General features: G+C 37.3%; 1 protein-coding gene across 1 annotated transcript in view; it reads right to left on the reverse strand.

The window, feature by feature from the left end:
- Positions 1-15764, reverse strand: part of usp43a (ubiquitin specific peptidase 43a) — a 128397-nt gene that overhangs the window by 49773 nt on the left and 62860 nt on the right. Inside the window, exons 7-9 of the mRNA XM_011473836.4 lie at positions 13810-13978; positions 11215-11326; positions 3923-4026 (exon numbers count right to left, since the gene is read on the reverse strand). Of these exons, the coding sequence (XP_011472138.1) occupies positions 3923-4026; positions 11215-11326; positions 13810-13978 (385 nt within the window). The remainder of the gene's footprint in view (positions 1-3922; positions 4027-11214; positions 11327-13809; positions 13979-15764) is intronic.

The raw sequence follows: 15764 nt of genomic DNA on the forward strand, positions 1-15764 counted from the left end.
TTTACATTTGTGTTATAATGGTTCTAAACAACCGACTGTGCCTCAGATATCAAACTGTTGTACAATCACAGAGAAGTAGCATCCTTTCATTATTTGGATTCTGCTTCTATTGTTTCATCTTCTTCCACAGAGCTTCCAACTGAGAGTTTGTGCATGCGCTAAAGACATTTTCTCAACATGGAATTCTTTTGAGAGGTATTATTAATGTACAGGATTATTAAATATACCTGTGCCATTTAAAATATCCCCCCCCAAAAACAAAAGGGATGAGACACATGGTGTCAGAATAGCTTGGCCTTTAAACAAAGCAAAGGAAGCTGCACACACAAACGTCAAAGCGTCCACAGGTTCTATTGACAACTATAATCCACTCCTGTCTGTGACTCACGTATGGAAACGGGCCCAAAATGTCCCTCACTGTGGGTATAGTTTCCAATTTACCGACTCACTTAGATGTATTGATCGCTAAGCAGCTGCAACTCGATAAGCATGAGGCGTCTTCAGAGAGACGTTCTCGTTTGCAAAAAGGTTTGTTTTTTTCAAATGCTATTAGTACCACTGAGACATTAGCACACACAACCTGCAACCTGTTCTCTTAAATTAGAAGAAAAATCTTCCTAAATGCATCTTAGCTATTCATTTTAGCCAATGCAGAAAAATAAAGATGCATAAAAGCCGTTTACTGCGCATCACTCAGAATCCAAGCTAACCTCGAGGATGATTTGGCAGTCAAGTGAAGATTTTGCCACAACAGTAATGACAAACTGAGTTATGCAACCCAATTAAGCTTTTTTTTTTCTTTTTCTTTTGAAAGCCTTAGCCTTTTCTCAGCTCTGACACTGCACTGAAATGCTGTGACTGGGATTTGGAGTGAAAAACGAGTGGTTTCAGGTTTTGTCTGCAGTGTTTGAGATGAGAGTTTCTGTTTTCCTCACACTTGAGGCTGATTTACCAAAGCGTTCTTCCACAGTCCACTTCACAGAAAACATTTCCAAAGCTGAACCCACGGCCTCCTGTTATTGATCACCATCAACACGTTGAATGCAAGAGACAGTAGGGAGCATCTCCACTAGATGCCAGGCCTCTGCAGCCTCTGTGTGCCACAGAGTGACAGAAGAAATCTGGCCAACCAAAGAAAAAAGGGAGACTTAAAATTAAATAAAGCCTGTTGGATCATATTAGTTCAATAATCAGATGCCTTCTCGCTTTAATTAGAGGCAGATCTCTGCATCAGCAGCTCTGTTCCAATCAGTAATAAACGCAAGTCCCAAAGCAGCTGAATTGACCAAACGGAGGCTGTTGAAAATCTGCTCAATTGTGTAATGAATATAAGTGGAGCATCACTAGCCCCATGTGAACATAGAGCACCGCATTATTCACTCAAGTGACAGTTATACAACATGTCGAGTAGGACTGCAGATGACTAATTTAATGTGTTTCCAAATCAAACAAATGGCACTTAAAAAATAGGTTTAATAAATGAAAGATTATATTTGAAATTATTTTGTAGTGTTTGTTAGACACAATGTACTCACATTTCTACTCAACTATTGAACTAAAAAGTGTTCTGCATCTGTTGCTGTGACATAAAAAAAAAAACCAAAACAAAAACCTAGTTAATAAGATTGTGTTGCAAGAAGAAGCTTAGCGACTCCTACAAGCTTTTAAAAAGACCCAAAGAGCTGCAGATGCGAGCCTCTCCTGTGCATCGAGTGGCTCAGCACGCCATCACAGCTGAGCAGAAACACAGACGGCTCACTCTGGGTTTCTAAGACTGTTGGAGCCCCGAGGCAATATGGCTTTTTATCACTGCCAACATGGGTATGCCGCTGTTTAGGAACCTTTTCTGCACAACTATTACAAATTCAAGTACTATAAAAAATTAAACAAATACTTAAAGACCCTCTAATCATCTTTTGATCTAATGCAAAAGCGTTCCCAGAGGTTTTTAAATTAAAATGATGCTGTTTTTTTAGCCAAAATACAAAAATCTGTGTCGTTTTGGACAGTTTCTACAGAGCAGCAGGAGTTCATTAGAAATTTGCCTCTGAATCATGGGTGGAACCATTAGCGCAGAGCAACCCCCCCCCTCCTTCCTTCCACATTGCTGAAAGCTCTCTGTTTACACTCTCACCTGTTAGCTTACAGCCCCTCATATCCCCAACCTAACATTAGCAGTGGAACTAAAATGGCGAGCAACATCAGAGGTATCCAGCCGTACAGTTTTGTGCCAGATTCCAGCTCAGACGAGGAAAACAAAGACGTACATGGATCTAAATGGCGATGGACTTCAGGGCATCTGGCAATCACCACAACACACATCTGACCATAAATGCTGCTGCTGTGGAGAAGTTCCTGGGGGTGCATCTCACTAATGACATATCCTTCTCCACCAACTCCACAATGGTCATCAGGAAAGCACAAAAGCGCCTCCATCCCCTCCGGAGATTCAGGAAAGCAGGAATTCCAACACTTCCCCTCATCACCTTCTACTAGGGCACCATTGAGCTTTAAATCCAGGTTTGGCAGCTGTAAGGTTCAGGACAAACAACGGCTCAGCAAGATTGTTAAGTCTCCAAGCAGGATGGTGGGTGCACCTCTCCCATTCCTGGGGGAGTTATATGAGCAGCGCTGCCTACACAGAGCAACCTCCATCATTAGGGACCCCCAGCACCCCTCCCATGAACTGTTCTCTCTCATGCCATCTGGGAAGAGGTTCAGGTAATCAGCTGCAGATCGAGCAAGATGATAAAAAGCTTCTTTCCACAAGGTGTAAGACTGCTAAATGGACTGACGTCCTCATTCTTACATGCTCACAATAAGAACCAATATATGCATACAGACTCTCACAACCAACACCCTCACAAAAGACTGCAGCTAAATGCACAGTCACTTCAATGACTGAAGACTGTTAATTTATTACTGAAATGCTTGTCCCTATTTCATTGAAATTTTATTCTAGTTGACTGCTATTTTATTCTGCTTTTATTCTATTTTATTGCTTTCTTTCTTTGCACTGTCATACTAGTGAGGAACAACGTCTCGTCTCACCTGTGTATTTCTCAGCAAATACTAAGTGTAAAATGACAGTAAACAAATCTCGAATCTAGTCATCTACAAGCGGATGCATCATAATGGAGCGGAGCAAGGAGCTTGTGGCCTGCCCGGTGTATTTCCTACATCACAAATACGCTCCTTTCTTAAATGGCATTTTCTCCTCCTGATTTCGCAACAATTTCAATAACAAAAAACTCAATGCAATTTAAGCTTAATTTTGTTAATATATGTCCTCCGTCATCAGAAAAAGCAGAAATAACATGGTAAAAACACCAAAAACACTATTTTCATTGGAGTGGGTCTTTCAAAAAAACATTGAAGTTGAAACTTTGTTTAAACTAAAGTTAAAATGATAGAAGGGTATCGTGACCTTGGCTGCTTTTAAATCCTATTTGCTGAGCGTTTTCTTCGAGGTTGCTGTATTAAGGGCAATTAATCATTGATAAACAAAGTGTAAGTCAAAGTTCTCAGGAATGCACTTGAGGAAATAGCTCACCATCCTTGAAGCATTCTTTCTCTGCAGAAACTTCAGCATTTAGATTTATCAGAGATTTGTACATAGATTCATTTCTTTCAGAAACAGTTCTTTTTAAATAGAAAAAAAAAACTTTTTCTTGGACAACTTCAACTGTTGACTGATAAAATGTCCTTGTCATGAGCTGTTCAGTTTGCAAAAATATATACTATCTTGTTACAATTAGATAAAGACAAGTCATGGATGTATTTTAATAGTATTTTAGATTGGATGTTGGGGATACACGGCCGTTTCTTGCAAAAACAAAAACCACATTCACAGCAAACAAGGCAGAATGAGTTTTTTTTTCTAATACGTTTCCCAGTCTTGAAACCTGAGGGTGGGACCTACCTGTCCACTGCAGGGTGACACAACGGCCTGCTGTCCTGTGGGGACAGGTAGCTGTAGGCTGCAGAGGACCCCACGACCCTGATCTTGAACAGCACACCAGCCGTCTGCAGAGAGAGGGTCACAAAGGAACATTTTTAGAATCTTCTGTCAAAACAACAGAAAACAGTCATGGAGGCTTTTCTGCAATAGAAAGCAGAGAGTTTGAAATCACAAAGCCAAAAGATCAGACCTGAACTGAGAGAGATTTGTTACTGGTAGACGAATCTTTTAACAGAGAATTTAAAAAAAAATCCCTTTTTTCTTTTTGCTAATGTGGTGACAGAAAAAGAAAAAGACTTTAGTGAAAGCAGGAGATCAGAACTTATTCCAAATACCCAATTCTTTAGGAGAATGTGCTAAAAAGACACTATTTTCTGTTGATTCTAGGCCCCCTGATAGCATGAGGGAACAAATCCAGCAACACTCAGTTTCTAAACCAGCGCTGTGGTTTTCAAGGTCCGAGGCTCTCTCTGCTAGATCTTTTTGCAGCTGCAATAAAATAAGGTGCGCCTTCCATCAGAGCAACATCTCATCAACATCCATTATCAACATCCTTCCCTCTTGATTACCAGTTCTGGAGAAGAAAATGCATATTTATGATTAAGTGTAGCTTTAATTATTCATTGTGCGAGCTCGTTTTATTCAGGAAAAGCTGAACGCAAATAAAAACAGGTGAGCAGGAGTAGATAGAATTTAAGATGGCAGATTGGAAAGTAGAGGTGTGTATCCACAAAAAAAAAATACTTGATTATGTTTGTTTGATGAAAGTTTGATATCTTATTTAGTCTTCATTTAAAGAACAGTTCACCTTACGCCATGTGAGGAAACTGAAATCTCTGATTCCAATTTGAGTAATTGACTGTTTCCTGTTTCTTATTTAATTTGTCATGGAAATCAGAATCACTTAAGCTCGAGTTTCAATAGGGATTAATTAGGTTTGCATTTTAATGCTCAGAAAAAATGTTAATTACATTCAAATTTAAAGCAGGAGGCTCATTGTTTGAGGTACTTCAGCTTGAAAAAAAATAAACACCAAATCTGTATAAAAAAACTATAAAAATCTGTAAAAAGTTTTTCTTAAGCTGCAAAATATCAAAGCCTCATCATGTCCTTGAACAGATAAAGTGATCATTTCTTTAATATGTTCCTACTAAACAAAATATAAGAACACTCTGAAACCACTGTGTGCCATTACCAATGTGCAATAGTATGTTCAGGAAGTTCAGCAATCCACTGTTTAAGTGTAATTATTGGTTATTTATTATTCAAACTTGCAATCACTCTATGGTCACCAGCATAGTCTATTATTATTATCCGTCAGCAACAATGGATGTACATATTTTAGACTTTTATTTTTTATTTTTTTATATTACATATTTGACTCTATTTAACCATTCACATTATATTTGAAACATACATTTCTTAGACCCTTTATCTCATCAGCATGATCAAAATTTTCCTCAAAACTCGGTATACGTTTTCTTCCCTCTAGCGGATTCTCATTCCACCAGAGGCAGTGACAAACCCTCGTGTCACTGCGTGAAAGGCCAGGCTGCAGGGTGTGAGAAGGGACGGCACTGATCATTTTTCCAGGATGGAAACCCCAACAAAGATGGAAGGACTGCGCTCTCATTCGCTCTTCTCATGTTTACTGTGAGAAGAAGTGGAAAGTGCATCTTATCATCAAGGAAAACTCAATTATTTTATGTCTAGCACTGGGTGAAAAAATAACGGGCAGTAAAAAATGTTAAAAAAACAAAACAAACAAAAAATATCAAAGAGAAAATCTGCCAGAAATTATCCACAAAGTTGTTTTTTTGTATCTTAAACAATGCTGAGGCGAAATCACCCAAAATATCATAATGTAATCTACTTCTAGAAACATGAATGTAAACATGGTTTGTGGATTTTACTAGAGGGTTTTGAAAACAAAGTGATAATGCATTCGGTACTTCGAAGGCCATTAAACCTTACATAAACACTTGAGAAGCCTCATTATTTTGTTGTGATGCAATGACAGTAAAAGGAAATTAGCATTGCAATTTTAATATTCTATTTGTCTCTGATCTAAATTGAACTAATAAAAATTTTTTATTCCCTGTAGATGTTTTTAATTGCAGAATATAAGGAGAATAAAACTGAAGCGATATCGTCCAGTTTAATTCACTTTTCGTTAAAACAAATCTTAGAAAATTTATTTTTAGGAAGTGACATGTCAAGCATAATACTGACATGTTATAGTTGTGATAAAAATGCATTTTTTTGGGTAGTTCCACTATAGAAGGTGGGTTTTTTTATGCCAGAAATGATGGTTTTATTAATGATTTTTAAACTCCCCTTCATGGCAACTCTGAAAATAGAAAACGACTTTGTGATAAAGGGGTCTAATCTCAGACCATCTCCCAAAATAGCAGAAATACAGCGACAGCCTCTCATTGCACCTTCCTTTAACCTTGATTTCTGGAGAGTGAGCATCAGTTTTGCTTTTATCCACTAGGATTGAGGCATCAACTGCTTGTATTAGGAGCTGGCAGCAAAGCCATAACAAGGGTTTTATTTGAATAGATGTGAAGTGGCAGTCTTTTTTATTTTATTTTATTTTATTTTAAAATTCATTCTGTAGCTTTGAAGTGGTTTCATTAAGTCAGAACTCACAGGAATGTTCTTCTAAAGAAAATCCTATGAAAAGAACCTAATTTTTTAAATAAAATGCAGACAAAAGAAGAACAAAGAGAGCAGGTGTTTCAAAAAGAAATTCAGTCACCATGACCGGAACAGTTTTAGGTACAGTGACAGAAATTGACTAAATCAGCGAGTTTCTCTCCAACAAAAGAGTGTGAATATGGTCTATGGAGTGAAAGAGATCTAACCTAAATGGGTTTTTTTCCAGCCTTAAAAAAAACACAAACAAAACATAATGAATTTTTCATTGACAACGCTGGAGCATCTCTAAGAACAGGTAGATGTAGAGAAAACCCTAAAGCTGTCTAAACTTCAGAAGCAACAGATCTAGTCAAAACTATATTTTCCCATTTGGTAAAATAGCTTTTAAAAACCATGTTTTACAGCATCTCAAGTCCATCTTCTGCCCCCTGCTCTTCCTGCTATCGACCACCAGGAATGCCTCGTTTAATGATTGCAGATAAAATAATATAGTTTTATTGTTGAATTATTTAAGTGACAAATGCGTATCAGCCACACCTCCTCCTCCCTGAAGCAGAGAAAGTGCTTTTAGATCTGGATTAGAAAAGGTGAGGAGCAAAGACAACAGGAGGTGAGTGATGATCATGGGATAAAGAGTGCAGGTTGCTAATGTGCCGGTGTGAGGGGGCTGCGGTCCAACATAAACAGGACCAAGGTTATGAAAGACTAAATGTCTTTTTATTGTGATGTATTTTGTTAGGCATTATTTATGTGATAAACACAGGAGTGCTGAGAACTTCTTTCATCACCGCTCCTTTATTTACAGCTGTGCTTTGCATAAACACTACTACTGTCATCTCATGCAGATATGAAAGGGCTGTCCTTTCAGGACCCTGATGGCAAGACACTGAAATAATAGAAAATCAGGAGTTGATTGACTGACGAAGAGAAGTTTTTCTATAATAAAATAAAAAAACACTGATTTAAAGCATTAGGAAGTAAAGCTTCAAGTTTTTCCACATAGAGACATAAAAAAAGAGGAAAATTATTCACATAAAGATAAGCAGAGGATGTGCAACAGGATGTGTTTTTCAAGACAATTTAAAATTCTCCCAAAGCTTGAGAAACATGCAGAAAAAAAGAGCTTTACTAAAAGCTGCCTAATGGTTTATTACAATTTGAAAAGCAAGATTTAATTTTTAAAAATGGGTTTATGAAAAACAAAGATGTATTTCAGCAACTTAAATGTAAAAGGGGGCAGGAATCATAAACTAAATGAATATTGAATAATCTCTTATTCTCATCATGTTGTACTGTTAAGTAAGGTCTCGCCCTTTTTACAGGTTTAATTCATGCACTTGCAGATTTTAATCACACTTTGAAGGACTAATTCAATGACTTTTTAAAGGTTTGATTCAAGCAGTTTTAATTTGAAGACCCCGCCCCCTCTTCCGCTCCCCGTTGCCGAGTAGAGTGGAGCAGTGAGCTGGTGGACATCTTTGTGCCATCTTTTTTTCCCCCCGTCACAAATAAGACTTTTTGTTCCAACAGCATTTTTCTTCTGCTCCTGACTAACAACAATTTGGATGAAGACATACTCAGAAATACACATTTTGAGTTTAAATTACATAATATCTGCACCCCATTGTGAGAAAAATGCTACAAAAAACATGTTCAAAACACCAAAAACACAATTTTTGTCAAAGTGAGTCTTTAAGTATTTTCTAATTATACTTTAGGGACTTTTAAGGTTAGTTTCAAGCACTTTCAAAGTTCAATTCAAGCACTTTTTCACAGGTATAATTCTGTTATAACACACTTTGAGGTTAATTTAATAGAAACACTTTTAAAGTTTAAATTTCGCTCTTTTTACAGATTTGAAGAAAATGTATTTTCATCCTAATTATTTTCTAACAGATGTAATTCAGGAAATTCTAATTGTTTTAGTTATTTACTGGTTTTTAATGTTTACTGTCTACTTTTGATATATATCTTTTTTGTCTTTTAATGAAGTCAACTAAAACAAATATTTAGAAAAAAGGCAATTTAATTGATATTTCTTCCTGCGGAAATGAATTTATGTAATATTTTGTTTACATTTTATGTTTTAAGCACTTTCTTCGAAACCAAGAGACATTTTAGGAATTGTATAAAAACGGTGAATGCAGTCCAGCACAGTCCTGCAGTGTAGCACACTTATAGTAGCAAACAATATTATAACAAAGCCACAGGGGGGGAAACTGAGGTCCCCTCAAACTCATGGTGAGAAGAAAATCCATTTTCTTGATCAATTTATTACTTTACTAATCAGTCATCTTTAAAAATATCACATTTTTCTATCTGAAAACGATTAAAATGTTTTCCAACGGTAGTGCAGAAGTTAAATCCTCAACATACAAAGCCAGGAGCATTTACATGGGTGAAAAACAGCAGCTTTCGCCTGCAGGTCCCAAACACTTCTGCTTCTGAGCGTCCTTACCAAACAGCAGAGCCTGCACCACCCAGCGCACAGAGAGAGTCACTGCAAGTATGCATCTCACTCATATGACTGCAACATTCACACAAACTTCAACCCAAACATTTGTAACAGAAACAAATGCATTCAAATCAAGTGAGGCTCCTTCAGCAAAGCATTTCTATTGGCTTTTCTCTTTATAAAAAATGGGGTTTCTTTTCTTTTTTTTTTCTATGTATTTATATTAATCTACATTTAAAAGGAAAAAAAAAACATTTGCTGTTTTATTCTTTTGGATTTTAATGCTAAGTTGAATCTATTTAATGGCTAAAATAAAATCCAAAATGGGCATTTACTGGCCCTGAGCCCAAATGACTTTCTATTTGTTTGTGTGAAACAATTAAATTAAAGACAAACAAGGAAGAAAAAACACAAAGAAAATTTAGAATTTTGTGAAATTAAGAAAAAATGTACAAATCCCAAAGAATACTCAGATGCATTTAGCCTTTAATAAAATACATCTGAAGAAAAAAAATGTGAAAGAAGTAAAAAATCACAACTAAATAATGAATTTTCTTCATTTTGAAATAGTCATATCTTTTAAAACAAAGTTTTTGAAACATTGTGGGATAATAAGCATTTTTTAATGTGTGATCACAGCTAAAGTATTGTTTAATCTTTTTGATTTATTAGAGAGAATGGACAGAGAAGCTCCAGACACATGAGTTAGAACTAGAACTGATCAGCACTTCTATGAACACTTTTATGTGTTTCAGTAAATTTGAACTCAGTTTTAAGTCTTTTAAAAAAAAAGAAAATTTAGGTTGCAATATGCTTAAACTGCCACTGGGTGGCGCCAAAACAATGTGAACTGATCATCTGAAACCCAAATGAAAAATTTGAGCACAGTATTTCCAATTGACAGTGGTCAAAAGACCTGAAACTTATGTTAAATAAAACATTAATCGGCTGTGAAACATGAAAAAGTAAACAAACAAAGGAAGGAACTAAATCTTATCTACCAGATTTTCCTTTGTTTTGCATCAAAAACAACCCGCAACAAAGGAGCCCTACAATATAAGCCATCCTTTTCACTTAACACATTGGAATTATCAATCAATAATCAATCATGGGCGTAATTAGGGTGTTTCTAATGACTATTTTATTCATGAAAGAGGAGGCGATGAGGTCAAAAGAGGCCACAGCTAGCTCAGAGGTAATAATTACTGAACTGATGTGACAATAGTCACGGGTCAGAGCTGCTCTTTCTTCCCATCTTCCACCCTCCAGAGAAGGCTGCAGGATGAGCGCACATCCAACACTGACCATCACCATTTCATTGGTCCCAGCAACTTCTCGACGGTTCCTGACACTCTGAGAGCGAGAGCCAGATGCTTGTACGCAGATGCATGTTTAAAAGGAAGTGATCAAAATTTACACGGGAGGATCACATGAATTTATTTTGGGTAACAAAAAGTGGAGCTCGTCAGCAGTTAAAACCTTCTGTGCAACCTAGGAAATGAAGACGGAGGAGGAATTTTAAAGCACAACACTGGATGATCGTCAAGCAAACATATTTGGATCTCAGGAGGCTCTGTGTACACAGTGTTTGAAATGTAGCTACCGTTTTAAAATTTATACATACGAAATTGATTTTTCTTTTGCTTTAATATTTAAAGTAGTTTCTTCCTGTATTTTTCAGGTGGTTAAGCATGTAAAAATGTGGCAAACAGACATACTTGCAGTGTTTAGTGCCTTTCTGTAATTTAACCATCAGGACACAAAGGAATAATACATTTTAAGATAAAAGCAGCTTTCTATATTTAAAATCACAGACATTTGTGCTCTAAAACTCGTACTGATGTTCATTTCTTGACCCACAGGTCAAAAGTCTCCTATATCAGATTCTACCTCATTTTAGAGCACTAAATGTTGGTTAACTATTAAAGAAATAAGTATCAAATACTAGGAAAATATCAGATGATAGGAAAAAACAGGTAAATAAAACTGAAAAAGAACTTCCTCAAGGTCAGCCTCTCATTGGTGCTGATATTTTAATTTTCAACAGTGAAATGTCAAAGTTCACAAAGGATGAGAGCCTCTGATCTAAAGGCCTGAAGACCCAGAACACAGCGAGTGGAGTGAGAAACATCACCTGAGACTGAGATGCGTTGGCCATCAGGTAGTACAGATTGCTAAGGATGCTCTGCGTCAGCTGATCCCAGGACACGGTCCTGTCTTCAACCATGAGAAATGGAGGTCCAAATCTGAAGGAGAGCAAAACATTTAATGTTTTTCTTTGCCAATTATTTTATGGCACTTATGATGGAGAATTAGGGCCATGGCAAAAATAAAAAAAATAAAAAAACAGGATTTTTTACAAGGATAAAGTCGTAAATTTACGAGATTTGAAGTAATAAGTTTACCACCTTTGACATTATTGCTCATAAATATAAATAGACAATAGACATATTTGCACTAGTACACACACACACACCCGGCCACTTTATTAGGCACACCTGTCCAACTGCTTGTTAACACACATTTCTAATCAGCCAAGCACATGGCAGCATAGCATGTAGACATGGTCAAGACGATCTGCTGCCGTCCAAACCGAGCATTAGAACAGGGAAGAAAGGTGATTGAAGTGACTTTGAATATAGCATAGTTGTTGGTGCCAGACGGGCTGGTCTGACTATATCAGAAACTGATGATCTACTGGGATTTTAACCCACAACCATCTCTAGGGTTTAAAGAGAATGGTCCGAAAAAGAGAAAATAGCCCGATATTACAACACAGTTGTCTCAACGGGCTTCACTAATTGGAAAAAAACTAAAATCTGTTATAAAATACAATAGTTAATTTCTAAACTAAACTAAACGGACTAAGCTAAACTGGGCTAATTAAGCATGGTTACAACACCCCAGCCTACCTGAGAATAATTGCTCGCCATGTCCATCCCTTTACGACCACCTTGAACCATTTTCTGATGGCTACTCCCAGGAGGATAACGCGCCATGTCAAAAAAATGGAATCATCTCAAACTGGTTTCTTGAACGTGACAATGACAATGACTTGATAGAAAAAGGTACACGTGTTTTGTCTTTGAAATCAATCTTCTTTTTTTTAGCATTGTTTATTGATCGGAGTATAATACTAAAGTCAGTGGTCTACTGGTTTTAAGCATTCTGGGAAATCAACTCAAACATCTGAAACTTTTTAAATGATAGATGCAAACAGTTTATCGATAAAGGACAACTGCTGCTGTGCACTGTTGTGGAGGAGCTTCTACAGGGCAGATGTTCTACATAGTTGATGCAGTAGAACAGAGCATATGAACATAAGCTGCTACAAACAAAACATAACATACCACAGGTCTAGATCTATCACACAAACTGTGACGTTACTTGACCCACAGTTTTGACCTTTTTAAGCTCTGTTGTAGTCACCATTATGGGAACTTCTCAATAAAAAAAAAAGTTTTACAAAAGTTTTCTGGAAAAATAAGCAGCATGTGTAAGGAAAAATGAGTCTTAAAGAGTTTGTGAGCAGATGAGGCTTCAAATGTCAGATCTTGACATTTCCCAACATCAGCAATCTGTTCACGCTCAGCCAGCGTCCACACGTGGACGTGTGCAGGCATGAGAGATATCCATGTTACAAACAACAGACGAGAGGACTTCAATCATGACACTTTAGAAATCTGTCTTCCTCTCAGACAGAAGAAATCATCGATCCATGCAGAGAGGGTTAGAAATGAAATGAAGGAATGTGATGGGAATGCCTCTGAGTGCACAGAGAGTCCACTGACGGCCAAAAGTTAACCAGTAACCCTCACGGACACTTCCTGACCTCGACTTAACAAAGAGTGGGACTATTGACGCTACATGTGTGTGAGAGTAGAACTGTGTTTAGATGTGTTGCTATTTAAGATTTTCATTACTATTTTGCTGGTGCTCCGTTATGCAAAAAACTAAAAAAATTGACACATCTATGATGCTTTTCTGTCTTGCAAAAATGCAATAAAATGTGGCAAATGCGAGCCAACTTTATCTGTTGATTTTTTTTTGTCATATGCCAATCCTAAATGCTGCAAAAGTCAACTCAATGCACTGCAAAAACACAAAATCTCACTATTTTTGTCTAGTTTCAAGTTTGAATATCTTGATATAAGAGAAAACTACCTATTTAGTAACCTTTCAGCGAGATATAACAACTTGTTTTAGGACAATAAACCTTGAATATCTTGTTTAGTCATTTGATCTTCAGTTTTATTTGTGAACAGTAAAAGGTCTTGATTTAGAAAACCTGGAAAGTTGTAATTGAGTCATAATTTACATATAATCTTAAGGAAAATTTGATTTTTAAATGTGTAATCTTATTTTAGGATGATTAAGGTTCATGGTGTAGTGCTTTAAATTGGATATTTTATAGAAAAAAGTATTTATATGTATGTTATCCACACTTTAAAGAGACAACACTTTTTTTTTACCAATACATGCCTATTTTAACACATAATATTTTCAATTACAAGAGAAAAAGTCTAAATATGAGTATTGCTAATTTCAAGATAACATTCTTGTCTTCAAAAGGAAGACATTCAAAATATTTTAAGATATCTTGCCAAGAGAAATTCTACTAGTCCAAGTGTTAGATTTTTTACATTTATGACAATGTGTAAACCTCATTTTTTTTACTTGTATTGAGAAGGACATTTTTTGCCAGTGCATGTGAGGGTGAGCAGCTCACCTGGCAGCGTGCTGGCCAGACCCTACTGTGTTGCACATGAGCAGGATGACCTTGGAGGAGCTGCTGTGGTTCAGGTACTCCGAGGAGAGGCGTCCAGACTGAGGTAACTTCTGACCTGCAGCCCCAGTCGTGGAGGAGTGAGGAGAGGAGGGGAGGCTGTGATGATACACTGAGGAGAACAGGAGGAGGATAGAGAGAGATGGGTAGTTAAAAAAAAATAACAATCATTCACATGATGCTTGAAGTGCTCTTTTAACCTACAGCTCTCTGGCGCAGGTTTGTTAAGACAGTAGGAATAAAAAATACAGTAAAATCATTATCAACTGAAAAAAACTGCTGTCTTTTGATGTCCACCAAAGACTAATAAAGACCATTAATGAAGCCTTTTGCAGAGAGCTGGGAGGCTCTACTCAAATGGACTGAGCTCATATAAGAGCTTTGTGATACAAAACAAGAATCTGTGATGCAAACGCTCCCCCCCCCCCTAACGTGACATTTCTACATCTTTTCTTTTCAATCACAGGTCAAAATAAAACCTGCAGAAAGAGCAACACTTGTTGCATGTGCAGATTTATGCACAACACTTGCAGCAGCAGCAGCAGCAGCAGCTGGAGGGGGCACTCTGTGGAAATGTGAACTTTATCAGAGGATTTAATTAGCCGCCACTTGTTTGATCATTAACATGGAATGAATCAGCACTAATCCTCGGCTTACACAAACACAAGGAGGACAGCGAGCGCGAAAAGATGTAAAGCTCTGACGCAAGTGTTCAGAGGATTAAGACCCAGACAAAGTGCTGCAAGCAAGATTTCTTCAGAAATTAGAACAGACGCTTTCTGGAGAAGAGAAATTGTAGCATCACAGTAAACTGCAGCGGAACTGGACCAAGAAGATTACCTCCTTTGGTAGAGCTAAGAGCAGTCCAGCAGTGTCCTCTGGCAAACAGAGTCAGACACCTTTAAGAGGTGGTTTTATGGAGAATTTCATCACACCGATCTGCCAGGACTTCCTCTAGATCAGAGTTTTTCAACCTTTTTTGAGCCACGGCACACTTCAACCTTGACAAAAATCCCGCGGCACACCAGCATCCAAGAAAAAAAGGAGAAACTCGTAGTCTGTATCGATCTACAGCCCCTCTGCAATCTCACATGCATTTTGTGATAATTGTGGCAGAAAAAGCTGGAAGTTGCAGCTGTTTTTTTTCTAAAAGATGTAATAAAAGTTAAGATAGAAGATTTAAAAACCGATGTGTGTTCTTTGTGGTTTCAAGACATTTAACAAGTAAGACTCATTCTGTGGATTCTGTGGAAAGCTACACCGCTAAAGATGAGCTTTAGCTGGTATTTTTTAGCTGGTATAGTTGCTGCCACAGATAAATGAAATTTCCCCATTGTGGGATTAATAAAGTCATCTATCTATCTATCTATCTATCTATCTATCTATCTATCTATCTATCTATCTATCTATCTATCTTTGTTGGAACTGAGAGACTTTATGAGCTAAATCGGAACAAGGAGGTGAAGACTATAACCACTTCTGATTGGTCAAACTGATAACACGTGATTAAGCCACCAACAATGATTGGCGGAGACAGTTAAAGAGGCGGGTCTTGTCCGAAAACAGCTTTAGCTGTAGCTAAATCCCGGTACCGTCATTTTTATCCAAGTGTCTTTAATAGAATCAAATAAACATCTTTTATGATCTTTCATGTTCCTAACTACTCTGTGCTTTATCGGGGCCTGTTTGGATGAACAAAGAGCTGATATCCTGGAGATGCAAAATGTTTTAGGATCAGTTAATGAGGGCAACTTCCCACGGCACACCTGACCATCTCTAACGGCGCACTAGTGTCCCGCGGCACACCGGTTGTAAAAACACTGCTCTAGATTAAACATTTCAAAAAGTAAAAACTAGGAGGCATCAGATTTATTCTGGATAAAAAATTAGCTTGATAC

Source organism: Oryzias latipes, chromosome 1 (genome assembly GCF_053564925.1).
Source record: "Oryzias latipes strain Hd-rR chromosome 1, Olatipes_Hd-rR_3.1".
Taxonomy (NCBI): Eukaryota; Metazoa; Chordata; class Actinopteri; order Beloniformes; family Adrianichthyidae; genus Oryzias; species Oryzias latipes.